The sequence below is a fragment of the Chenopodium album genome, chromosome 17, assembly GCF_948465745.1.
Source record: "Chenopodium album chromosome 17, dcCheAlbu1.1, whole genome shotgun sequence".
NCBI classification, from domain to species: Eukaryota; Viridiplantae; Streptophyta; class Magnoliopsida; order Caryophyllales; family Amaranthaceae; genus Chenopodium; species Chenopodium album.
This window is the reverse complement of record NC_137850.1, coordinates 2439611-2467424: the sequence shown is the minus strand read 5'-3', so window position 1 is coordinate 2467424 and position 27814 is coordinate 2439611. Positions and strand designations below refer to the sequence as shown.

The 27814-nt window shown below is 34.2% G+C and overlaps 1 protein-coding gene across 1 annotated transcript; it reads left to right on the top strand.

The window, feature by feature from the left end:
- Positions 1 to 258: 258 nt before the first annotated feature.
- On the top strand, positions 259 to 26626 carry LOC145589375 (callose synthase 7-like). Its single transcript, XM_081645912.1, has 42 exons — positions 259 to 824; positions 1578 to 1678; positions 3258 to 3367; positions 3622 to 3709; positions 3809 to 3919; positions 4003 to 4158; positions 5960 to 6049; positions 6132 to 6223; positions 6353 to 6479; positions 7528 to 7662; positions 7746 to 7822; positions 7894 to 8014; positions 10108 to 10239; positions 10356 to 10473; positions 11137 to 11468; positions 11591 to 11643; positions 11813 to 11873; positions 12649 to 12730; positions 12823 to 12872; positions 12967 to 13053; positions 13630 to 13734; positions 13847 to 13944; positions 14049 to 14130; positions 14235 to 14398; positions 14518 to 14641; positions 14901 to 15010; positions 15357 to 15477; positions 15544 to 15695; positions 17333 to 17442; positions 18070 to 18189; positions 18272 to 18340; positions 18446 to 18632; positions 18714 to 18825; positions 19470 to 19592; positions 21157 to 21275; positions 21365 to 21448; positions 23561 to 23673; positions 23747 to 23976; positions 24449 to 25246; positions 25332 to 25382; positions 25706 to 25891; positions 26245 to 26626. The coding sequence occupies exons 1-42, from the start codon at positions 620 to 622 to the stop codon at positions 26509 to 26511; spliced, it is 5853 nt and encodes a 1950-aa protein (XP_081502038.1). The 5' UTR covers positions 259 to 619; the 3' UTR covers positions 26512 to 26626.
- Positions 26627 to 27814: the final 1188 nt, after the last annotated feature.

The following is a 27814-nucleotide window of genomic DNA, read 5'->3' as shown; positions in this document are numbered from 1 at the left end:
AATAGAGGAGCTTTTAGCAACAGAATAGAGTAGATTATAGCAGCTTAAAAAAAAAAAAAAAAAAAAAAAAAAAAAAAAAAAAAAAAAAAAAAAAAAAAGGGGCTTAAGTGTGGAGGTGCGGCAAACATCGAGGGACGGAGGAGGACTGCGTCGTAATAGCTTACCAAGCTAAGAATACTAAATTAGGAGTAGAATAGTGGGATAGTCGTTAGTTGTAAACATAAAGACCCACTTTTTCTTCTTTCTTCCCGCCCCAACTTTATCAAGTTCCAAACCATTATAAATAACAAATAATTCAAAAAAGAAACCCAGAAAACATCTCCTTTTTTCCATTAAAGTTGATGGGAGCTCATAACCAAGACAAAAACCAAAACAAATAAAAAAAAAAAAAAAAACCAGCAATTCTTTACTTGCTCAAAGAGAAAAGCAATAAAGAAAAAGCACTACTTTGGATTCATTGCCCCACTTCCTACACAAAGTATCTTCATCATTCTCTAAATCATTCATACAATGTTGTTTATCTCTTTATTCGCAATCTCGAGCCGAAAAACCAAGAGACTGAAATTGTGGATACTACATACGGTGGCGGTGCTGGTGCTGGTACCGGCGGTGGTGCGATATGGCGAGTTCCAGTGGGAGCAAAGGCGATTTAGGGTCACGGCCGCCTTCGAGGCGGATGACTCGAGCTCTTACTATGATTGATCCGACTAAAGATGAGATTCCGATTGATAGTGAACTTGTTCCTTCTTCTCTTGCTGTTATTGCTCCTATTCTTAGGGTTGCTAATGAAGTCGAAGTTGTAAACCCTAGGGTTGCTTATTTATGTAATCTCATCTCTTTTTCTCTCTTATTTTTTTGGTCAATTTTGGAATTTATTGAGTTTTGTTTTTAATTTTATTTACATTTTGTGTTTCAATTGAATTTAAGGGTATAGGCTTATTTGTTTTTGGTTTGTGTTTACTGATTGAGATAATGGTAGAACTTTAATTAGTATAATAAGATTTGTGAATTTTATTTTATAAATTAATTTTTACATTTTTTTTTTCCTATTTGATTTTATTTTATAGTAGAAAGTAGACATTGTATGATGATGATTTCGCGAAAATGCTACTTTAGATAAGTTTAGAAGCATATATTAGTAGTACTATATCAAATTGTAGAATGGATTATGAATCATGAGCTCAATACAATCTCTGACAAATTTATGACCAAATTTAGTGAGTTTGAGCACAAAATTTAGGTGATTTGTTGTTTAATGGCATTGGTATTATTTCGTCTTTTGGAGTTATGGTATACGGAGTAATACTGAATCATAAGGAACTGATAGTTTACTATATTGACCATAATATGGGAATAATATTACTGCATCAACAGCTTCACTTCTGCTTGTCTTGGTCTTTTTATTTTTATTTTTTATTTTTTATTTTTATGCAACAATGGCTGTTTTTATCATCTGTTTCAGACTCAGAAGTTATATTGTTGTTCTATTGATTGAAAAAGGACACAAGTATATTGGTATCAATAAATCTTCTTTTTGTGATGTTCCTTTTTCTCAATTGATGTTGTTTATCAACTAGGTCGCTTTCATGCATTTGAGAAGGCTCATAAGATGGACCCAACATCAAGCGGGCGAGGTGTTCGTCAATTCAAAACGTATCTATTACATAGACTTGAAAAGGTGGGATCTTTTCTTTACCAGATCTCTATGCTGAACAATTTTTTTCCCTTATTTTTTTTGGGTAAGCTAGCAGTTGATTTCAAGGAGGTTTTGCAACTTGAATAACAGAATGTTGGGTGGTGGGTAGCATCCATGTATCGACTTGATTAAGAAATACCATCACATTTAGCTATGAATTTGCTGTTTCTTGTTCCAAGAGTTTTATGAGACACGGAGAATAACGGGAATTATGTTTTATACCATAATGCCTATTGCATAATGCCATAATACGACCTTAATAATGCCTATTGCATTGCTTACTTTCTGAAGTCTCAATTTAGGCTTAATAATAATAGGTTTAATTATTGACTTATCTTTATGTTTTGGAAAATTGGCTGAAAATAATCCCAACTATTCACGGTGGGTGTAAAATAATACGACCTCAATTATTTGCTTTCAGCAATACCACCTTTTATAGTATATGTGCAAAATGGTATGCTAGCCATCAGAGAAGGTATTTCGTGGAATATTTCGTCTATATTCATTATTATATTATTTTTATACTCCATATTAATTATAAATTTTTTAAAATACATACTCCATTTTTATTTACAATAACACATTACTTTGACATGACACATACTTTAAGAGAGATATTAGACTAGATAAAAAGTCAAATTAATTAACAATTTTTTTACCACCATTAAGAAGAAAGTGTTATGTAAAAAAAAGTGTTAAATTACTTCGATTTAAATCTATAGCATAATTTGTTCGCTTACGTAATCTAATCACTTTTTTAAAATAGCAATGTATTTAAATACCCTATTTACTTTTGTTTGATAGTAGAATTTTTTGTTTTCTTTACATAAATTAATTTACTAGCCTAAGCCTAACAATTGGGTAGGCATGAATTATTAACAAAAAATGTATTTTGAAAAAAAAAATATAATAAAAAAAATTTAATAATGAATATGGACGGAATATTTCTTAAAATGCCTTTTTCGGTGGCTGGCATACCGTTTTGCACATATAGTAGAAAAGATTGTACTGCTAATAGCAAATAGTTGAGGATTTCACACACTGTTAATAATTAGGATTATTTTAAGCCAATTTTCCTTATGTTTTTTATCGACAAAAAAGATCTTATGCTGTTCACAAATTTTTTTTTTGCTAAATTTGCATTATAAGTGAAATGCTTTAACAGTTGCCTTGCTACAGGATAGATCTTCTTTTACAGAGACTAAGTCAATTATTAATTCTCTTGAGTTGCTAACATATCGAATGAATATTTGAGCCTAAATCTAGAAGATGGTTTATTCTTAATTTTTTTAATATTGATGTGGAAAACGAGCATGAAAAGAAATAAGAAAGAGGAGAGTTTACTTGCTTGTCGTTGCTGTTTCATATATGGCACTGGTGCTGTATTCATTAAACTAAAGCCTATCGGTCATTTAAGTGGTCAAATGGGGTTATGGGAAGATATAATGTCACTGATTCTTATGTGATTCTCCTAGTGATATATAGACAAATGTTCTCCTTTGTTATGTCCAGTAGTGTGGAAGGTTTTTGTTAAGAGTTTACTGTATCCTCTTTATTACAGGAGGAGGTGGAAACTCACCCAAGGACTAAAAGTGATCCAAGAGAAATTCAGGAGTTCTACCAGGACTTTTGTGAGAAGAACATTAGGCAGGGTGCACAAACAAAGACACTGTAAGCCAACCCTCTTGCCCTCTCCTCTCATATCAATGATTGTTACAATGGGTTACAATCCTCCTAAAACTTTATATAGTGTTAAGTGTTCCAACTAATGTGAGACAGAGGAAGTACTTATCATTGTTTGTTGATCCTGTCTAAGGTGAAATAGAGAAGCACACAAAATATGTTATACGGTGTTATTATGCCCCAGTAGTACCCAAAATGAATTCTGTTGCTCATTAGATTCTGAATTATGTTGCTTTCTTAAGGGAAGAAATGGCCAAGGTTTATCAGATAGCAACTGTGCTGTACGACGTTTTAAGGACAGTGGTACCCTATGCAAAAGTTGATGCAAAGGTTTGATTCATGCATTTTTTTAATGTTTTATTATATTATTGACATTACCTTTCATATCAATAGTATCAGGTTAAATCTTAACATTCAAGTTTATTGCAGACAGAAAGTTATGCCAAGGAAGTGGAAAGGAATAGAGAGCAATATGAGCATTATAATATTCTTCCTCTCTTTGATATTGGAGTTAAGCCAGCAATTATGGAACTTCCTGAGGTCAATTACATTCTCCATCTGTGCTTTTGCATTGTCCGTAACTGTGTAAATTTAATGACGACATGTTTGTCTGAAACATCCAGATAAAAGCTGCAATTCGGGCTATACGCAATACAGCCAATCTTCCCATGCCTCGATTAGCGTCTAGTACACTAGGTGATAATATTATTATGCCGGAGTACAAGGACAAGTCTATCAATGATATACTCGACTGGCTAGCATCCATCTTTGGGTTTCAGGTAAACATTGTTGATGAGGGTCTTTTCCATCTCTGCTTTGGGCTTGAGGGAGGGTAGGCTTATTAATTTAGCTGGTATACAGCTTTAGGCCTTTTTGAGTAGTTTAACCTTTTCAATTTTAGCTCTAAAATGCTTTTTCCTCCAACCTTGAGAAGCAAGGCTTTTTTCTGACGAGTGTTAGCAAGAGAAAAGCTTGTATTCTGATCAACTACATTCCTCGAAATCACTAATCAAGATCATATGTTTTGATGTACCCTCAGTCAATTTAGTTTCGTTTACTCAGTGGAAGTCTCATTTTATACTGAGATATCAAATTGGTATCCTGTTTTTCCTGAAATTCATCTTATACTTTTTATTGTTCCACATGAAATCACTACTTGGCTGCTTAGTTTTTGTGAGAAACAAGAAACTATGTTTTCTGTATGAGTATCTTTTCCACTATAGCATAGGTAAGAGGATCTGCTTTTTCTCCTTTTTCTGATAAAATCTAATAGTCTGAAAGGCAGGATTGGTTGATTGGATTTCCAAAATTTGTTTCCATTTTTTTGTTTGACAAGAAAAAAGTATAAAAGCTCAGAAAAAGGAGTTCAAGCAAAAGAGGGAACACTGTCCTTTAAAATCAAAGCAGGAATTATCCCAATTTCTTTGAATCTCACAGTCTAGTGATACTTGAAATCCCTCGTTGTCTTAGCCCATAAAAGCACCAGCTTAGTGACTGCCCCATAACGATCTAGTCCAATATCCTGTCATAAGTATTATCCCACTGGTCCTGTTATGAAGAATTGTATAGTGTCACCATGGAAATGTAACTCTTTGTGTCATACCTTCCAATTCGAAAGAGTTAAATTTGGTGACAAATGCGATAAATCAGGGATTGGTCTTGATGATATAAATGAACTAGAATGATTGCATCTGTCATACCGTGTGGCTAATCATCTGTCTATTTTAGAATGGATAGTATTAAGTATATCATTCACCCTCCTAGTGAGCCACAATTTGGAATGTGCGAATTGGTTTGTGTATGTAGTTTTGTACACTGGTTCACTTATGAACTAGTTTGGCTTCTTTACATATACCATGTATGTACTAGAACATACTGTTGTTGAGGTAACACAATCGGCTTGCTTCTTCGGCCTGATAAGGCACTTCTATATATAGCAGTATCTATTTGGTCTTTTGGCTCTGGTAATTTCTGCTCAGTCAATTTTGCTTGGGAGGGTGTCGTTTTTGCCTTAAATAGCCGAGATGATACTCCCTCCGTTTTTTTTGAAGTGCCCCATTGGAACTTTTTGCACTATCCACTTTGACCAATGTTTGTAATTTGTACATAAGAAAAAAATAGTCTTGTGGGTACTTGTTGGAATCGTCTCAATGAATAGATTATTAATATTCTTATTATTTGTACTAATTAATAATTAAAGGTATTATTGATCAAAGTTCTGCATCGTCATATGTGCCAAGTCAACATGGGGTACTTAAAAAAAACGGAGGGAGTAATGGAAAATCAGATTTAATCATGTGCCAGTGGAGTACCATTCATATAGAAAATTCTTTTAAATTTAGATAGCAAGGTGGTTTGATGAATTTGATCATCAGAATGCGTGTTTTGTGGTACTGTCTCTATGCAACCATGCATACATCATCTTTTTTCTGTTTATGTATGTTGAATAATCTATAGATTTCATTCAATGCTTTTATTTATTGAGATTACACAATCTGATAGTTGCCAATATCTGATGTTTCATTTGTTTTTTCCTTTCTTTCATTCTTTCCTCTTTTTTTCCTTTCTCTGCGGTAAAAGAAAGGAAATGTTGCAAATCAGAGGGAGCACCTAATATTGATACTTGCAAACATGGATGTAAGGGTTAGGAGGCCCGGGGACTATGAAGTGGTAGGTTAACATCTATTATTTTAACTATTTTTAAGGTTTTGATACATATGATTAATTAGTACTTAATGATTGAGGGATGCAGCTTGACCATCAAACTGTCCACCAGCTAAAGGATAAGATTTTTAAAAATTATGAAAGATGGTGTGATTATCTTCATTGCAAATCAAATCTCAAGTAAGTTCTCTTGTCCTGTAGAATGGAAGTAATATTGTTTATCTAATGTACAGCCAGAATGCACTACCCATTCTCAAGAATAAGGCATATAGGTCACTTGTTGACTTGGTTTTACGTGGAATTTTCAAGGTTTCCTCCTGATGCTGATCATCAGCAGCAATCGGAACTTTTGTATATTGCACTTTATCTCCTTATCTGGGGTGAAGCTTCAAATGTTCGCTTCATGCCCGAGTGCCTATGCTACATCTTCCATAATGTAAGTAACTGGTGATCACACCTGAAAGTGTTTGATTTAAATTTCTTTCTTCGGTTGAAATTCTCTATATAATAACAAAACTCCAATAGTGAATTTCCCAGAACCCCCCCCCCCCCTCCCCCTAAAGCTTATTCATCCTCTATTTTTCATGGGTTCATGTTATTTTCATAAAATTCAAGTGTTCAACTGGTATGGAAGGGAGTATCTCTTGGTGCTTAACAAGTGATTTTCTATTTGTTTGCATGAAAGTACTAAGCAATAATAATGTTTTCAGGTCAATTAAACACTATGGTTTATCTCTAGTTCAGCAAAGATAAAATTATAATAACCTGAGAACACAACCTATATAAATCTTTTTTAAAAAGCTTCCTTAACAACTATTATAAACAGCCATAAACCATGGTCCCCAAAAATATCCCTATTCTCATTTTGTCTCTATGATTGTTTTTCTACATAAGGAAGGTCATGAAAAAGTATGGGAGGTCTGCTCAATTACACACACCACACATTTGCCATGAACATTAACGGAAATTATAACTCCAATATATGACGAAGGGGCATAGAGTGAAAATTCTCAATAAAAAAAAGGGTAATATGTACATTCCAAAAAATTGTTGTCCACCAAATAGAATTGTCAAAAGTACTAGGGAGTAAGGACCAACAAATAGAATGGAGTATGGGAATAACACCTAATAGAACTGTTAACTGTTAAAATATTTGCTGTTGAGGCTGTTTATTGCATATATAACCCTGACATGACTTTTTAATCTATAAAGAAAATTCTCTTTAGAACTGTGTTCTGTCACTGGAAGCCCATATATATGATCAACAAAAATGCTATACTGCTGATGCTTGGTCTGGAGGAAAATGTTCCATGCTTGTGTGTTGTGAGATTATATGGTATGTAAACCTTGAAAAGAAATTGAGTGATTTGTGATAATCACATTTTCCGTTGAAAATCTTATCAATCTTTGACGCAATTCACGATCAACATTTTTTGGTTACCATTCTCTAAATTATGTATGTTATGTATTCCTAATGCGTGTAGATGGCTAGTGAAGTTCATGGAGTTTTGTATAGCAACGTATATCCAATCACGGGAGAGCCTTATCAAACTATGGAGCACAGAGAAATTTTTTTTCTAAAGGAAATTATAACTCCAATATATGACGTTGTTCGTAAGGTATGTTTTTCTCACATGAATGTAATCTGTACTGTCCATATGCAAAATTCGCCCAAACGAATGACTTCCAATTGTTCAAAAAGGAAGCAAGAAGAAACAAAGGAGGCACGGCAAGCCACTCAGCTTGGAGAAATTATGATGATCTGAATGAATATTTTTGGTAAGATTAAAGGGCATATAACGGTTTCTGTGCCGTATTTGATATTTCTTATAAACGGAGTTCTTTTATAGGTCTAAAAAATGTTTCAAGTTAGGGTGGCCAATGGATCGCACTGCTGACTTTTTTCCGAAAGAGAAAGAGACACATCCTCCAAGGACGGAGACACAGCCTAACAGAATGGAGAAACAGCTGGTAAAATAATGCTTACTAATATTGTTTTAATTCTGTGATTGTGATAATGAATTGCAATGTTATCATCCTGGAACTGTGTTCTTCCAAGTATTTGTCAATGGCCGAGATGGTTGTTATTACATTTATTGTAAGCAAGAGAACATGGTGTGCAACAAGAGTGACAAGCAGATTGTAACATAAGGATTGTTGATAAACAGATTGTTATTACATTTTCTGAATAGTGTTGCTAAAATGATATTAAGTGATAAAAATGAAGTCAGATAAAGCATGGCACTGAAGTCATAGTAAACAACTACTATTCCAAGATTCTAACTAGTAGATTTTGAAGCAACAATTATGTACATCCGGTCTTGATGGAATTTTTCTGTTTTTTGTTGTCATGTTGATTTTTTAGTTCACCTCAGAGCATCTGCTATCCTGTTTCAATTGGAAATTTTCTTGTTTCGTTTTAGTTCCCTAGAGTGTGGCTGTGAAAATGAGAACATGATTGTGGAGTACTGGAGTTAGCTTATTTAAGTATTGGAAGCAGTCGTTGGACAACTTCTCTAAGAGGAATCTTATTTTAGGCATTGACGCATTGTCCTTTTTAACTAACATCTGATTGGAACATTAGGTTGATATATGAAGATTAAAATTGTTTTGTGGTGACCAAAAGCTTTATGTTGAACACACTGGTTTTTTATTAGTTAAAATTGTTCTATGCTCAAATGAAATTATTGTTCAGATTATTTTTTTGATCTAAGCTGAATTTTTGTTGGAACAACTTTTTGCTTATTTTATTAGTCTTACATAATGATAAATCGATAATAATAGAATTATTATTTTTACAATTTTATTGTCGTTTTGCTTACAAATTTGAATCATCTTTAATTTTATTGCCAGTATAATCAGCATTATCTTATGGAATATCTGACTTTTCTTCTTCTAAATGTTTGCATATCAACTGTTGATACTACTTACAAATGTCTGTAAGTAAATTGATTTTTAGTGGCTGTTATGTTAACATTATCTATGATTCCGTAAATCCATCCTTTACTAGTCTTCGTACTTCCCTTATTAGTTCGTCTTTTTTTAAGGGTATTGCTATATGCAACCTTTGATATAAGCATTAAATACATTTCTAAAAACGTGTATATCAATGTACGTAAAAAAGTAAAGATTTTGAAAAAATAAACATTGTTCACACTAATCTACACATGTTTTTGTCATGAATTTCTAAATTTTCAATATATAGGAAGTGTATTTTTTTTTAAAATAATATTTAGGAAGTGTATTTAATGCTTATATAGCACTACCCTTTTTTTAATCAACCTGCTTGGAGTCTTTCTTTCTCAAACCAATTTTTTCCAAACTTAAAACCCAATTCTGCATTGCAATATCCGTTTTCCCACTCAAAATCGACCACTTTTCCACTTGCATCCCCCACTTTATGGATGTCTATATTTTCTTTAAATAGTTTTTTTTAATAAGTCCAAGAGAATAGGCCTTACTTGCCCAAGGAACAAGGGATTCTTGGAGTTTTTTTTGTTTGGTGTCTAAAAAGATTTCAGATTTCTCCACTGAAAGCTTCCAGTTTGGATGAAGGCATTTGTAATTTTGTATTGACTTTCATTTTGAAGAAGCTCAATACTTGTGAGGACATATAGGATACACATCATGGTTATGGGTTCATGACACAATAATTGGTTTCATGTAATATAACTTTTCCTGATCTAACTTGTAATTGAGATTTTTCTATGCCTAAGTTTAGTATTACCTGTAACTCTTTGTATTGAATTTTGTTATTTCACCTCAATTTTTTAATAAAAGCTAATATTGTAATTAACTTGTTCTCCATACATATTGACTATTGAGTCCTGTAGATTTGATTTTTTTTTTTTTTTTTTTTTTTTTTTTTTTTTTTTTTGGTGTGTGTGTGTGTGTGTGGGGGGGGGGGGGGGTTTATATATTAATGTTACTTTTGGGCAGAAATTCCAAATTTTCATGTCGAGACACAAACTATCATGTACAGGTCTTCTGCTCTTGCATTTTATCATGTATTTTATCATGTACAGGATGCAAATTTGTAATGAAATACATGTCTTCTTTTGCAGAGGCATGAGCATGACCATCAGGATGCTATTGGTAAGAGGAAGCCTAAGACAAATTTTGTCGAAATGCGTACTTTTTGGCACCTTTATAGAAGCTTTGACCGCATGTGGATATTCTTCTTACTTGCTTTTCAGGTAGCTTCTGAGTATAGACTTTGTTATTTTTAATACTGACCATTTTTAGTATCTAGTATTCATGAAAATTGAAGATTCTGATAGTATAGTTTCCTATTATTCTAATTTGTTTGCAGACAATGGTTATTGTTGCATGGAGTTCTTCTGGTTCAATTACCTCAATATTTGATCCGGATGTATTCGACACTGTTTTAAGCATATTCATTACTGCTGCTTTCCTCAATTTCATGGGAGGTACTTTAAATGAGCAATTTGTTAATTGAGTCTATATTATCTAAATTGATGATTGATTAATGTGATTATGCTTCAACATCTCTACTCCTTGAATTCTACCTGGGTTCTGATTGGCTAGTCATGTGTTTCTTGCTGGAGATGTAAGTAGCTGTGGGTATGGGATTTAAGTCCAAACTGGAAAATGACTTCTATTGTGAGGTTTGGATTATCATGGCAGTGTGTATGTGGATGCATTCTCCCCCGATTTATCTCAATAATCCCGTACACAAGCTTTCCTTCCCTATATATGGTCACAGAAGCTCCTCACCATTCCCAATTCTAACATATCTATGATTTCCTTAAATTTTCTTCCCTGATTTTCTGTATTTTTTTTTGTTAAGCTTTCTCCACTTAACCCTAAGCACTTTCCCTGTATCCATGAGCAGGGGAGTGCTCGGAGGCTGATAATACTCATTTGCAGAGTCATTTGTAAGTCAATGATAGGATCATAGTGATGGTTATTATCTGCGTTCTTTGTTTAATTGGCATTTTTCTTGATGAATTCTCGATTAATGATGGAAAATTATTGTGCAGAAAGTCTTTCCTTTTTCACATGCTGGAGGGTTTTCTTCTAGGATTATTGTATTGTTAATAGTTAATGTTCTTTTCACTTCTTATGTGCAGCAACGCTGGATATAGTTCTCAGTTGGAAGGCTTGGGGGAGCTTGAAGTTTTCTCAAATACTGCGATATCTCTTGAAGTTTGTTGTTGCAGCTATTTGGGCTATAGTGTTGCCTATAGGCTATACCAGCTTTGTGCAGAATCCAGCAGGGCTCGTAAACTTTCTCACAAGCTGGGCAGGAGATCTTAGGAGTCCTTTATTTTTCAAAGTTGCCATTGCCTTATACATGGCTCCTAACATTTTGGCTGCTTTGTTATTTTTCTTTCCACCAGTGCGAAAATTTGTGGAAAGATCGAATTCACGTATCATTATTCTCATTATGTGGTGGGCTCAGGTAAGCATATTCTCATATTCTGCGTCTTTCATTCTTGCATTGTTTATATTTTTTCTGCTAACCTCTTGCAAGCCACTGCTATTTTGCAACATTGTTGAACTTCATTTTTTTTGCTGGTGCAGCCGAAATTGTATATCGCAAGAGGCATGCATGAAGACACATTTTCCCTTCTAAAGTAAGGACACTTTGTATTGATGTATTTAGGAGAGATTAAATGACTTCAAATTTTGTTGTTGATCATATCATGCTCCATGATTTCTCTAGTTATTTGTACAATCTATGTTGTGTTGTTAATTATTATGCTCTTGCTTGTGGTACACCATGGAAATATCAACAATTTTCAGGTATATGCTGTTCTGGATCTTGCTGTTAATGTGCAAGCTGGCATTTAGTTACTATGTGGAGGTAAGTTTGGCTCAGTATGAATGTGCTATTGCATTTTTGCCAATAAAGTATTCTTGGTTGTTTAATGCATGAGGATTCATTGAGCTGTACAGTATTATTTCTAGATTTTCTAAATATTCTCCGCTATTCTGATGGGGAACTTTGTCCCTGTACTAAACTGCATTCACTTGAATAAGTTTCTTTATCATTGATAATTCAATATCTCTTTACTATAAATATTTATTAACTAGTCTTGTGATCCATGCAACACATAAGCTGTCTCAGTAGAAGAAAGGGACAAAGACAGTGATAACGAGAGAGGGAAGGGTAAGGGGAGGAGAAAAATTAACTTTAGTTAAGGGGATGAAATAGGAGAAGGAAAACTAAATTACAACTATTAATGATCCTCACTACTCATTATATATAAAAAAATTTCCAAAAAAGTGGGAGAATTTAGTAGGAGATACACATATGACTTTGGGTTTGTGTTTTTATATAATAGGTCTGAGATCTTAATTAAAACTTCTAAATTACATAATATAAAATCTTGGAATCTACTTCAGTCATGTTGTTAATAAATAACGGGTACAAAGAAATCGTGTCTCTTCTACCCCTGAGCCTCCCTCAATCATCCCTTCCAAAAAATTATAAAAATTACTTTCTTGGTATGATAACGTTGTAGGAAGTTTAGATACCCTGGAATTTGTTGAAGGATTGGCAAAAATTATACTTTTATTGTGCTCAAATTTTCAAGTAAAGTTCAATCGAGTTCTAATACTTCATAATTGGTGCATAGATCTTGCCATTAGTTGGGCCAACAAAGCTAATATGGGGTATGAGAGTTGATAACTACGAATGGCATGAGTTCTTTCCTAATGGTAAGCTTTTTCTCGATTTTTGTGAATACCATGATTTCTTGTTTAGATGGTTCACTATAAACTGACTTCAATTATATTTGTTGTACATGCAGCGACACACAATTTTGGTATTATCATTGCTATATGGGCTCCAGTTGTTCTTGTAAGTTGTTCATAAGTAGATGAAATGTTTTACTTTGTTACATTTTGGTAGTTTCTGTGGTGACTTAATATTATACCCTTATTTTCATGTTTAGGTCTATCTTATGGATGCACAAATATGGTATGCTATATTTTCTACTATTGTTGGTGGCATCCTTGGAGCTTTCAGTCACTTGGGCGAGGTTTGTGCTTTTATTGTCAATATTGTATTGCAACATTTAATAGATGTTTTGTCCATGCTCTATATTGGTGAATTTATCTTATGAAAGAGATAAATTAAAGCAGACATTGCTGCAGTGAAACCTTTGCTTACTAAACTGGTGCCTAGATTGAACCCATGAGCCCTCAGTTGAAGTACTCCCTCCATTTTTTTTAAGTTCCCTGGTTTGACTTTTCGCACTATATAGATACTCAACTTTGACCAATGTTGCATAAGAAAAAAAAAATAGTCATATGGTCGCTTGTTAGAATCGTCTCATTGTTTAATTTCAAAAAAATTTACTTTTTATAATTAATACTCGTTGACAATATAAGATATAATCGGGGTTCCACATTGGCATAAGTGCCTAGTCAAATTGGGGCATTTAAAATCTAAAAAACAAAAGGAAGTATCTCCATCCTCTGATAAGACCAGCACATGTCAGTTGTTGAGTTGTGATATGGGTTGTTCTATGGTTCTACTTCTTCTTTAAAAAATTTGAAGTGAAAACCAAAAAGATGAAATATTTGCTAATTTGACACTTTGTTTCCCTATATAGATACGCACTCTTGGGATGTTGCGCTCCAGATTTGAATCCGTGCCTATAGCTTTCAGGGAACGCCTTGTGCCAAGAATGAAAAGGGAAACTCATCATAGCCCAGAGGTAGTTCCATTTTATCAATGATATCTTAGTTGTTTACTCATGTATAATATAATCCATGTTTAATATCTTTCATCGTTAATATATTTTAAGCTAAAATACATATAATGTGTAGGAAGAAGATAAGGAGGCTCGAAAAAATGTTGCAAAATTCTCTCAAGTGTGGAATGAATTTATACATTATTTGCGGCTAGAAGATTTGATCAGCCACAGGTTGGTCATCTTGCTTGAGACCAGATAATTAGCTTAATATGTCGAATCAGCCTAATTTCTTTTCATTTTCTTTATTCTTCTACTTAACTTTCTTTTCTACATAGGGAGAGAGATTTGCTTCTTGTACCATACACATCAAGTAAGGTTTCAGTTGTTCAATGGCCTCCTTTCCTTCTTGCTAGCAAGGTGTGCCCTTTCACTAACTATTTGTGACCTTATTATCATATATGTATGCTGGTTCGACTTTGATGGTTGTATTGTTATCTTCTTTGTGATTCAATGTTTAACAGATTCCTATAGCACTAGATATGGCGAAAGATTTTAAGAAAAAGGACGATTCTGAGTTATTCAACAAGATCAAGGATGACGACTACATGTATTCAGCTGTGATTGAATGCTATGAAACCCTTAGGGAAATTCTCTTTGAGCTTTTGGATGATCGAGAGGATAAACTGTAAGCTAGTTGTTTCTATTCTACCATTGGCCTGTGTTTTAACAGAGAGCAGCTTCCTATAGAGTTTTAAAATGTTACAAGAAGTGAACTTGTATACTAATTCTTTTCATTTGTTTCAGAGCAATTAGACAAATATGTGAAAAAGTAGAAACTAGCATACAGGAGCACAAATTTTTAGCTGATTTTCGTATGGCTGGACTGCCTTTTCTTCATGCCAAGTTGGAGAGGTTTCTGAAATTAATGGTGAGACTTTTCATTAAGTTCATCTTCGCCTGACTCTCCCTCCCCTTTTCAGTATTTATTTTAGCAATTCTGTCAATATTTTCATGATGAGTGCCCTGTGTGGAATGGCCCGACAAAAAACTGCTCTCTGCCATTGCAGTTGCAGGAGTTTGGTTGTGAACATCTGAGTCCTTGAGTTTTGTGCATTGAGTTGATGGTGATTTTTGATGTTGGTGATGTATTCTTTATGCTCTTTCTCACAAGATTGCATATTTTACAGCTGAGTGACAGTGATTATACGGATGAAGACCTATACGAGTCTCATATAATAAATGTTCTCCAGGATATTGTGGAGATCATTACACATGATGTCATTTATAATGACCTTGGGTAAGCTCTATGAAGTCCAGCCTCATATAATAAATGTTCTCCAGGATATTATGGAGATCATTACACATGATGTCATTTACACTTGCCAATGCATAATTTCAACCATTAATGACTGTAATTGTCAACAAGTAAAGTTTAAAAAAAGTTACTATTTTGAATATACATTGAGATGAAACTAACGAGATCTCACATGACTGTATATCTTAAGTATAAATTACCAAAGATTGTGCAAAATTCAAAACGTTGCAACTAAATAAATAAAGAACTACGTTATTAGATCTAGCAGTCAGAAAAACTTTGGATCAATTGGTTAACCGGATTACTTATGTTGTTCTTGATGTTCTAGTATCTTTAAGAAGACTCAAGGCACTCAACAAGACCATCAAATCAACGATGATGGCAAAAGAGAGCAGAGGTTTGAAAGGATAAACATCTCACTCTTACGTAATAAATCGTGGAGGGAAAAGGTATTCACATCTTACTTTTTTAGTACCAGATATACTCAGATATAACCCTTTCTTCCATCTTCCCAGGTTGTTCGGCTACATGTTCTCTTGAGTGAGAAGGAGTCTGCAATAAATGTTCCTACAAATCTGGAAGCACGCCGACGAATGACTTTTTTTACTAATTCATTATTCATGACCATGCCATCAGCTCCCTATGTTCGCAATATGGTTTCCTTTAGGTGAGACCTTCAAAATAAGCTTGTAGTTCTTTCTGTACTTTAGTTGTTTGATTTTCACTGTTGTTTTTCTTCTTAAAATTTTAAGGCATGAGGGAGAGAATACTATACACTTCTTTCATTTTTACTTGCAATGTTTGGAGTTTCACGCTTGTCAATGCACATTATATATATATTTTATTATATGCTAGTAAAATTTATAAAAGACTTTTTAAAGGAGAGTGTGTAAATAGTGTCAAATTCCAAATGTTATAATTATATATTTGCAAGTAAGAGTGACTATGTAGAAATAATAAAAGTGTGGATGTACACTGGGAATAAGATTATACAAAGTAGAACAATAACATTACACATATAAATTTTATATTTTACTTTTAAGCCATTTCAATGCATGGGCTTGTGTAATAGACCAGATTTCCGATTCCAAGATTAACACAAAGAACAGTAATTTAAGGCTAAAAGCTTGAGTAATTAATTGCTAATGATTTTGGAATACAAACTAAGAAGGATATCTATAGCTTTAGGCTATAAATCTCAAGGTAGCTTGAGGCTACTACTCTCATGAAGAACTCACTGAACTCACTTAATTTCTGGATAATTCAACTACTAAGCTTACTACTACATTTATACTCAAACTTCTAAGGAACAATTAGCCTTCATGTGACTACTTAACCAAAATAGCTAAACCAACCTAAGACCTTGCTACTGCTTGTTGCTTTTTCCCTAACTTCTCTTTAATGAGTTTTGTCACTTTGCTCTTTGGTGCTTGTTGACTCAAGTCACCCTTTTCTTTGCTTCTGCTGTCCCCTTCTCATCGGTTGCCGCTTCTTGACTGTTGACCTTCGTATGGTGTGCAACGAACTAGCGTGGTGTTGATAAATAAAATGGACGGAAGGTTGATTTGGATAAATAAAGCTCGAAGCTTTTCGTACAATCGTCAATGGCTTTAGGCCATCACTCTCCAAGACTCTCTAAACTTAATACTTTCTGCCTAAAACTCTCTACTCTAGACTACTACTATTTATATTACTACTACTACATTGCATAAGTGGCAACAAGGCCTTAATTACTACAAGTACTACTCTTGTCTTCTTCCTACTTTATCACAGTAGCAAACAAACACCCAGACTGCTTGTTGTTGGTCTGCTGCTCTGCTTGTTTTTGTTGTTGGTCTGCTGCTGCCCTTTCTGTTGTCTGCAGTAGGTGAGAACGGTGGGTGGTGGTTCATTGCATGGTGATCCATCGCAGCTTGAAAGTTACAAATCCAATATAAGTGTGATAATTTTGACCTCGAGAAGAAACTGAATCTTTTCTTCCTTGATTCTTCTTTGTATCTGGGCCTAATTTGCTAATACTTCACCATAAGGCTTGTTTTTGGGTCAGAGTTTTTCTTTTCATCTTTTTAATTTAATTTTTTTTTTTATTTTTATTTTTTTTGCTGGTGGGAGTGGGGGACCTGTGAACGGACTTGTTGGTCTGTTGGACCTCTTCCATATAGCTTAATTTATACAGCCTGTAATAATCAGGCGTATGATCCTAAACTGATTTTGATTGTTTCCTTCGTTTTAAAAGTAACAATCCTTATCCATTTTATTTCTACAAATCAATTAATCATTACTATTTCTTTTCACATATTATAGTGTTTTGACCCCTTATTACAAAGAAGATGTTCTCTATTCATGGGATGAACTTCACGAAGAAAATGAGGATGGAATTTCAACCTTATTCTATCTGCAGAAGATATATCCAGGTTAGTCATAATATTGTCTCTTCTGTGTTTTGTTTTCTATTGGCCTCTATAACCTTGCCTTGGTTGGTGGAGCTGAGCCTGCATATATTTGTTTTGATCCTTCTAACTGTGCCAATGTTGGGAGATTTTGTGGTGAACTCAGATCAAAGTTAATAAAAAAGATAATTAATCTGCAGAATTAACAAGCAATTAAGGAAAAGAATTGTTTTCTTTGGTTTAAGAGAAAATTGCAGTAAAAGGGGTTACAACTGAGCATTCGAGAGGTTCAACTCTCTCCCAAGCAACCAAATAACAACTTCCTGAATGAAATCCTTCTCCATCTTCTCTCTTCTTCTTCTTACCCCCCCCCCCCCCCCCTCACTATAGTGATCTCAACACACATAATTATTTCCTCACACCACTGCCACCTCTTTCTTCTAACAGAATACAGGGTTCTCCCCTATTTGCCCTTATCCCTATTTTCTGTATGTCAGCCTCGCAGTTGCTGCATGCAAGTTCAAGTCTTATTTTATGGAAATTGTTTCTGTTGTTTTATTCTTATATGTTCATATTCTGTCTTCTGTTGTTTCTTCACTAAGTTCTGGCTTATGATTGTATTTCTATGTTGGGAACTTGGGATCACTCCAGATGAATGGAATAACTTCAGGGAAAGAGTAAATGATCCAAAACTCGGATATGCTAGCAAAGACACCAGGGAGTTGGTTCGTCATTGGGTATCTTATAGAGGGCAAACACTAGCTAGAACAGGTGTGCATAACATGCTGATTTTTATTTTTATCTTTGTATGGCTTGTAGCTGTCACTCAAGCTTATCTGTTTGTGTGCTCTAGTTAGAGGAATGATGTATTATCGTCTGGCTTTGGAGCTTCAGTGCTTCTTGGAATATGCTGAAGATACGGGTATATTATATTTCTCTTTAATTTTTCAATTAATTTTTGGAATTATTAGCACCAAGTATTGTATAATGTATAAATTATGACTCAATCTTTTTTTTTACCTGACAGCTATCTTTACTGGCTACCGAACCATTGAGAAAAGTGAAACACATAAGAAGATTTTTGAATATTCTCAATCTCTCACTGATTTGAAGTTCACTTATGTTGTCTCTTGTCAAGTCTATGGTAATCAGAAAAAATCTAGTGATGCTCGGGAACGAAGCTGTGCTACTAACATACTAAATCTCATGATTACGTAAGTTTCTTTTACAAGTGAATTGTAGTTTAAATAGGGTATGAACTCCCCACATGTTTTAGTAATGTAGTAAGTTTGTAGGTACCCATCTTTGCGTGTTGCTTACATAGATGAGAGAGAGGAGAAAGTTGCTGAAAACAATGGGAAGGTCTATTACTCTGTTCTGGTCAAAGCCGGTCTCAAGTTGGATGAGGTATGGAGCTTTCAAAGATGTTTCTTTATGTACTAATCAATCTTTTTAGGTTATCTTAGCGCTGTTTCTGCATTTATTATGGCAGAAACAGATTTATGTCACCGGAAGCAAAATTTATACCTGCACAATATTTCACAAGTTCTTTTTGCAAAGCCATAAATTTCATTTTTATTTTAAGAATTATACAATATTTTACATCCTACTTGCTTGATTATTCGTACTTTTGTCTTTTAAAAAAGATGAAAACCCTTCTAGTATGTGGCCAGGGATAAGATAATATTTCCTCGTTGTATTGGTATCTTAAACCGCTAGTACAAGGTAATTAAATAGTATGATGATCCTGTCATAACCATGTTTGCTGAATCTTTATTTTAGCATTATTCGTATTGCACAATGCCTTATAGTTCTATGTTTTTATTTGAGCTCTTGGAGTTTTTGTATGCTTGGGAAAGAAATTAGGTATTTTTACAGAGTAACTCAGTTCCCTGAGGGCTCTATATATCTGACAAGTGGACTGATCTGGTTTGATCCCTGATAGCAATTTTAGTTTTCAAGTATCCTCTATTTCTGATGTTTCAGTATTGTGTGATTCATTTCCTAGTTTGTGACATAATCGTAATTTGACTAAGTTACATGTGTTTTAGGAAATATATCGGATCAAGCTTCCGGGTCCGCCTACAGAAATCGGTGAAGGCAAGCCTGAGAACCAAAATCATGCCATTATTTTCACACGTGGAGAGGCCCTACAAACAATAGACATGAACCAGGTCAGTCATCATTCATTTATCAGTTGATGTCCCCTTTCTGACCTCTGAAAGCAAGGTTCTTGTTAAGGGGCTGAGAGAGGATGGCTGGGTAGGGGGCTTGGGTTTATAGAGTCAAAAGATCCCAAAGTTACTATATAATCTAATGACAAAGGAAGACTTTGAATATATGTTCAGTTTTATATGTTATTTTTTGGTATTTGATTGGATAACTTGGAAGCAGGAATTGAAGGGATAGGTTGATGTGAGTGGGTACTGATAGCTACTAGAGTACAGAGGATGGTATAAAGTATAAGCATTGCATTGTATTGAACACAGGAGAATTGATTATTATGATTAGATAGAATTCTAAGCTTAATTTTTTGCTCTTTTAGTTTTCCTCCTTGACCTTATGTAATTAAAAGAGAGCTTTAACTACTTACACACTTGAAAGGATAAAAAAGATGCTTTTCAGGAAACTGTGTATGTATCCTATGTGGAGTTCAAAATTACTACTATAACTTCTGCCAGAAGTAATTGTTACCTTAATCATGGTTGTTAGAATTGTGATTTGAATCTTAGAATCTTACTATTATATGATCCAAAAATATGTGGCTGGTCTCAATTTTAAGTAGGACATTTTATTCCTATCAAGATAAATATTTGAATTGTTAATACAAACTTATGATCCAGTGATACAATCCCTACAATGACTACTTGAAATGATAAAATCATTCTTACATGTTATTCACCAATTAATTCTATTAATGATTGTGTTTGTTTTATAATTTTGTTCATCACAACTTTCAAATGTATGAGATTGGGTTAGAGGATAATTTTTTAGTACTTTAGAATTCAAGTGCGAATTGCTTATAATTTTTTGAGCAAATATGTACTCCCTCCGTCCCATTATTTCGTGCCTATTTCTCAAAAAACATGGTAATTAAGGAGAATGGTGGAAGTAGTAGAATCTTCTATTGGAAAGATAAAAATAAAAAATATTGTATGGGAAAGATTAAAAGTAGAGAATATTGTATGAAAAAAAGAAAAAGTAATGATTCTTTGGGTATATGTGTATTTTGTATGGGAAAGATAAGAAGTAAGTAATGATTATGGGTTATTTTTAGAAACAGGCACAACATTTTGGGACACCCAAAATGGAATACAGGCACGAAATTATGGGACGGAGGGAGTAGAAGCTTACAATTTTACGACTCATTCCTACGATTTGATACTAAGCTGCCCTAACTTGGGGCCATTATATTACGGAATTAGCCTTACATGACAAGTAATTTTGGAAGGGATAGTAAATCCATCAATTTTTTTATCTATGTGTTTTTTTTTTTTTTTTTATATATATATATTTTTATTTTCATCCATGGATGGGATTTAGCTGTGCCTTTTCAATTTACTGTGTTTAAGTATGCTGATTTTTTTTAAAAAAATAAATAAATAACTATATTCTATATATAGGACACTGACAATGTTGTTGGATTTATTTTATATTTTAATATGTTTAAATACAAGACATGCCAAGACGGTAGTATTTTTGGGTTTTCATACCTCTCTTTCTATATTTGTGTCACAGGATAATTATTTTGAAGAAGCTTTTAAAATGAGAAATGTTTTGGAAGAGTTTCAAAAGTCACGTCGTAAGCGTCGAAAACCTACAATATTGGGTTTGAGGGAGCATATTTTCACTGGAAGGTTGGCCTTTCATCCTTTCTCTACAACCATTTTATGCAAGAACATTACATTATAACATGTTTGTGATTCTGTTTGTGTTCATATTTCAGTGTTTCATCTCTAGCGTGGTTCATGTCCAATCAGGAGACTAGCTTTGTTACCATTGGTCAGCGAGTCCTGGCCAACCCTCTGAGGTAGCACTGCTTTTGGTTGTATATATATATATATATGAATCATCATTATACTTTCCTGTCATGGTTCAATATTGTCTGATATGCAATCCTTTGGCTGATGCGTATTGGCTTTTGATTTTTCCTAAGGCTTTGTTCTCCTCAACTAATTTTCACTTATTTTAGATTTAATAAGTTTAGATAAGCACACTTCCACTAAGTGTAACTAGTGCCACGATCTTGACCATAACTGTGTTTATAACCCTGGTTCCCGCTTAAGATTAAGAGCCAATGAATCATTTTATATATGGGCTGAATGAGGTGATCATTCCCTCTTTAAAATCTGTTTAAATGAGATGTCCAGTGCCAATGGAAGCTGGAGTTACGAGCTATTACTGACCATGCCGGTGGAAGCAATGAAATTAAGCTTTGCTTAACTTATATTTGATGAGCTGTAAAGGCCTTTAATATCAGTTGCCACCAAGACAACAATCGATGCTGTCTATGCAAGTTGATACAGGCTGGTACTCTGAAATTAAAATCACTAAAGTATCAACTGTGACCTCTTACATGACAATGCAAAAAAGTAGGCTCTCCGTCAATTGAATGTCTTCTTAGACTTTGTCACTTAAGAGTAATTGTAAGGAATTTAAATTTTGGTAACTTTTTTTTTTTTAAATTGAGGGACATAGAGTTGGTGGGGGACATGACATGAGATATGAAGGGAGATATCATGAGAGAGAAATATTCAGTGGAGGGGCCCACATCACATGAGATGGGTGGGGTGAACCGGTAAATTTTCCATGCAAGGCAAGATGACAGTTATTTATGCAATGACCAAAGCAATGTATAGGACAATTATTTGAGGATGGAGTACATATTTCAACATTTGACCTTTTAGGCGATCATGACCTCCCATGATTTAGTTCCCTGAGCTATAAAATGGACCTAATAAAAAATGGCTTAATAGATTAGTATGATTGTCACTTTTGGTGAAGCTGCAGGCATTCAACACTTTTCAATTGCAGGGTCTTAACTGGAATAGTGTCTCGGTATTTTCAAGGGTAAAGGCTGAATACATTTAACCCTCCCCTGCCTTTGAGGCAGCCACATGTGAAGCACTTGGGCATTGGTTATTATTTTGATTCATATTTTGATTATGATTCAATATATCCTTTGTTTATTGCTGAAAAGCATACACTTTGAAATATTTTGTATCACTATATGGCACAAACCAGAGTGGGATATTTTTAGTAGAGCCTACCAGAATTTGGATGGGAATATTGCCTCCATAGACTATGAGTTTTATGACCATACATTTTCTCATATCCATCAGTTGAAACCTCAATACCATTTGATAATGTCTTGGAGAGATTTTTGGGATGTATCTTCTTTGTGTAATGGCTACAGGTTGGCCTAATGTGATGGTTTAGACATGCCTGACTGTGGCAACAACCTGCCAGCTTAGACTTATATCTGATTGTGTCACAAGTCTGTCAGGCTGACTGAAATTTGGAACTGTGATCCTGAAGAGAAAAAAAGGTCAAAGTAACCAAGCCATAACCGATCATTCAAAAAAGCCTTAAATCAGGAGCCAATTTTATTTTTATTCTTATTTTTATTTTTATTTTTGTGTTTCCTGAAGTTTAATTTGAGGTCATCGCATTGGATGTTCTTGCAAAGGCAGTTACTGGTAAGAGACCTGATTTGATGATGTATGGATGTACAATTTTATTTTTTTGTATAAAAAAAAGCGACATTCAGGATCTTTGGTCGTGTTAACAAATGATAGAAAACATCGTAATACAACTGCTACATATTGAAGTGGTAAGTAAGCCTTTTGTTCAATAGCCAAATAAGTGTGTTCAGTCTGCAGCTTAGCAGCTCAAATTCTGTAAAAGTATCCCAGAGGTGGATGCTTATTCAGTTATGAGATTGTCACTGACAAATTTCTCTGTCGTGCTTTATTAAATAGTTACCATATCATTGCTTACGTCTCCAACCAAGGCCAAACCTTTTGTACTTACCAATTTACTTGCCGGCTCATTTCTCATCAATCATCTGCAATAAAACATAGAAAACATCTTTATGGTTATATAACTTTCTTATGTTTGATTTTCTGTCATTTCTGAACAGGGTGCGTTTCCATTATGGCCATCCTGATATATTTGACAGACTATTTCATATAACCAGGGGAGGAATTAGCAAAGCTTCAAAAATCATTAACCTGAGCGAAGATATATTCTCAGGTATGTCCTTTTACATCTCAAAAACAGAGATTTTATATCTGTAGCCTTTGCTAATTTCCTTTAATCTTCTTAGGTTATAATTCAACCTTACGTGGAGGTTTCATTACACACCATGAGTATATTCAGGTGGGAAAAGGCCGTGATGTTGGAATGAATCAAATATCCCTTTTTGAGGCTAAAGTTGCCAATGGCAATGGTGAGCAAACACTTAGCCGTGATGTTTATCGACTTGGCCGCCGATTTGACTTTTACAGGATGCTTTCATTCTACTACACCACAGTGGGCTTCTATTTTAGTAGCATGGTATGGATCCCTGACAACATTGAAGTGCTTAATGGTAACCAATTTGTAAAATTGTGATTGTCTTATCTGAAGTTCATATGTTGAATAGTGAGATGGAACCAGTCAACATACTATGGGTATTGTTCTTCAAATGCACTAAGAAATATTAATATCAGGGAAGTCATTTTGAGAGAAAGTAGGTTAGTCTAACGCCAATGAAGTTAAAATGAAATAATACACATCCTCAAAATCATTTGCTCGTCATTCTTTGCTCAAACTGTATTTTACCCTGATAATGGGCATTTAGCTAGACTTGACATGCTTGTACTTTTCTAGCAGTTTCAGTATTATCTTCCCATTTGTTTAATTAGTGAAAATTGTTGGAGAAATTGGTCTAGGCTGATGAAGTTTAGGAGGGACTTGTTTGATTTGCATTTAAAATTTATTGCTTCGGATATCTCTATAATATATCTCATCTTGTTCCACATTTCAGGTCACTGTTTTGACTGTATACATATTTTTGTATGGACGTCTGTACATGGTATTGAGTGGGCTAGAGAAATCGATCATAGATAGTGCAACAATAAATCAAACCAAGGCCCTTGAAGAGGCTCTAGCACCACAAAGTATGTTTCAAATTGGTGTACTTTTAGTACTTCCAATGATTATGGAAATTGGCTTGGAAAGAGGCTTTCGAACGGCAATAGGTGATTTTGTAATCATGCAACTTCAGCTGGCTTCTGTGTTCTTTACCTTCCAGTTAGGGACAAAAGCACATTACTATGGAAGAACTATCTTACATGGAGGTTCCAAGTATCGAGCGACAGGGCGTGGTTTTGTTGTTTTCCATGCAAAATTTGCAGACAATTATAGGCGGTATTCACGAAGTCACTTTGTGAAAGCTCTGGAACTTTTTATTCTTTTAATTGTTTATGAAGCCTATGGGGACTCATACCGCAGCTCAAATCTCTACCTTTTTGTTACGTGGTCCATGTGGTTTCTTGTCGTCTCTTGGCTGTTTGCTCCGTTCCTCTTTAATCCATCTGGATTTGACTGGCAAAAGACAGTTGATGACTGGACAGACTGGAAAAGGTGGATGGGAAATCGTGGTGGAATAGGTATACAGCCAGATAAAAGCTGGGAATCATGGTGGGATGGAGAACAAGAACACCTGAAGCATACAACTGTGAGGGGACGGTTCTTGGAAATAGTCCTCTCTCTTCGCTTCTTCCTTTACCAATACGGAATCGTGTACCATCTTGATATTTCTCATGGAAGCAGGAGTGTCTTGGTATTATTCTATCCCATGTATTTATTTTCGTTATACATTGCTGCAGGTTACATCTTGACTTTTATCTGTGATTTTATTCTGATAGGTCTATGCACTTTCTTGGGTCGTTATGGCTACTGTTCTTCTTGTCTTGAAGGTAACATAAGCAAGTTATCACCTATTTTCCCTCTTGTGTTATGCCTAGGACATAGTTTCAATTACTTAAAATTTTGCAACTTAAAGCTTAAACGCAATGATTGATAATTAAAAGGTGGTATTATGAGTTTTTTTTTTTTTTTTTTTTTTTTAATTAATTTCCTTGACCATGGGTTCTGAAGCAAATAACATTCAGTAAAGTACATGATTTCTTCTACAAGCAAATATTTTCTTTTTACATGTATTTCTTTTTACTCTGCTAATGAATCTAAATATTATACCGCCTATAGTAATTTTTCAATGGCTATTTGCTCTTGGCATCAGATGGTCTCGATGGGAAGGAGGAGATTTGGTACTGATTTTCAGCTAATGTTTAGAATTCTCAAAGGACTCCTGTTCCTTGGCTTTGTATCAGTTATGACTGTACTGTTTGTGGTCTGCAACCTCACCATAAAAGATCTATTTGCTTCTATCCTTGCTTTCTTGCCCACCGGGTGGGCTATGCTTCTAGTAAGTTATACGTTTATCCTTTTCTTGTCTGTTTCATTTTCTTGTTCTTATGAATTTATGATACTGTTGCATATGTGCCACACATACACACTACCAAGCATGATGCAATCCCAAGACAGTGCTGAATTGAATTTCTAAGTGTGGCAATCTAAATAACCTCTAGCTGATTGTACTGACTACTATGTCCTCATTACCATCCAGATTGTCTATGCAAGTATTAATGCATGAATTCATGATAACAATCCTTTTTTAATTCATGCCCATTTGCTTTCTCAGTCCAAGCTTGTCTTTTGACTATGAGTTTCCTACCATAAGCCTAACAATTGTGCCTACTTGTTCTTGCCCTCTTCAAGATTGGGCAAACTTGCAGGGGTTTGTTGAAAGCTTTAAAGTTCTGGGAATCAATTAAGGAGCTTGGCAGAGCCTATGAATATGTGATGGGACTGATAATCTTTATGCCCATTGCTGTATTGTCGTGGTTTCCATTTGTTTCCGAGTTCCAAACAAGGTTGCTGTTCAACCAAGCTTTTAGTAGAGGTCTGCAGATTTCAATGATTATTGCAGGGCGGAAAGATCATTCCACCTCAGATATGCAAGGCTTAAGGGTGGTTGACTTGTAAATTGTAATGATTCTTGTAGTAAACAATTTTTATTTATACTATTGTAATTTCTCCCACTTTCTGTAATGCAGCCATTATTACTAGTTTATGTTCAACGTCATCAGTAAGGTTTTGCTCCGCGTTCTCTAACACAGTACTTACTATGATTCATTTGTTCTTTAACCTCGTCCATTCTGATCTGGTCCTTGGACTCACCTTAGCTCTAGTCGGTCTCAAATTTAACCTCGTACAATTTACAACCAAATATCATCTTCCCTTTCTTGTGTGAAGATCAAAGATCATACAATGGGATACATACAAGGCCAAACCTGGCTAGTCCAGCATTATTGAACATCACTATCAAAAAACGCTGTATAATGTACTCTTCGGGGTGAAATCGTTTGAAAATACCTTGCTTGCATGAGTACCATTGATCTATGTCTACAACTCTTAAGTAATTGATTCTTTTAAATCCAAAATCAACACTAATCCAAGTACCATCAAAAAGTGAGGATTAAAATCAAATTTTGGTTTTTGTTGTAATGGAATACGTCATCATCCATGGCTCATTGTTAGTCAAAAATCAGATTTGTTCATATTTATATAAAGAACATAAGTGCATATAAATAGAGATATTACATTTTAATAGAAAAACATTTTTAAAAAAAGAAAAAAAAATATATAGCCATGATAATTTAATTACTTTATAGCTAGAACATTTTGTTAATGGTGGTGATGGGGTGGGTTAGGTTGCGATAGAGGAGTGAGGGAGAATTAGGGAATAGGTGATGGTATAAGTGAAAGTCCAATTTGGTAAAGGTGTAAGTTTGATTGGTAAAATCATTTAACCCATACTTGGAGGTAAAAAAAAATAAAAAAAAAAAAATAAAATAAAAAAAAAAAAAAAAAAAAAACATAATTAGATTATAACTAGAAAGTTTATACAAAAAAAGTCTAAAAACATTGTTTAACACATACACCAATAACACAAGACTATTTAAATAATTTACACTTTGCCATTTCTCATAATAAATAACATTATTTCTAAAAAATATATTATGAAAAAAATTATGGTCAAAATTAGTACAAAGAATATGATTAAAATAAATTATAATTTATAAATAGTGCGAAACCCGAACTACTTCAACCAAAAAATTAGCCTTAGCCATGACTAATATAACCTTTTTTTTTCTTTTTTTTTTTTCGTGACAGAATATGAAACCAGCACTAAAGCATTCAAATCACTAGCATAAAAGTTAAAAAAATACAACATGAATATCCTCTGATTTGACTCAATATGCATTCAATGAAAACAATGTCGCCT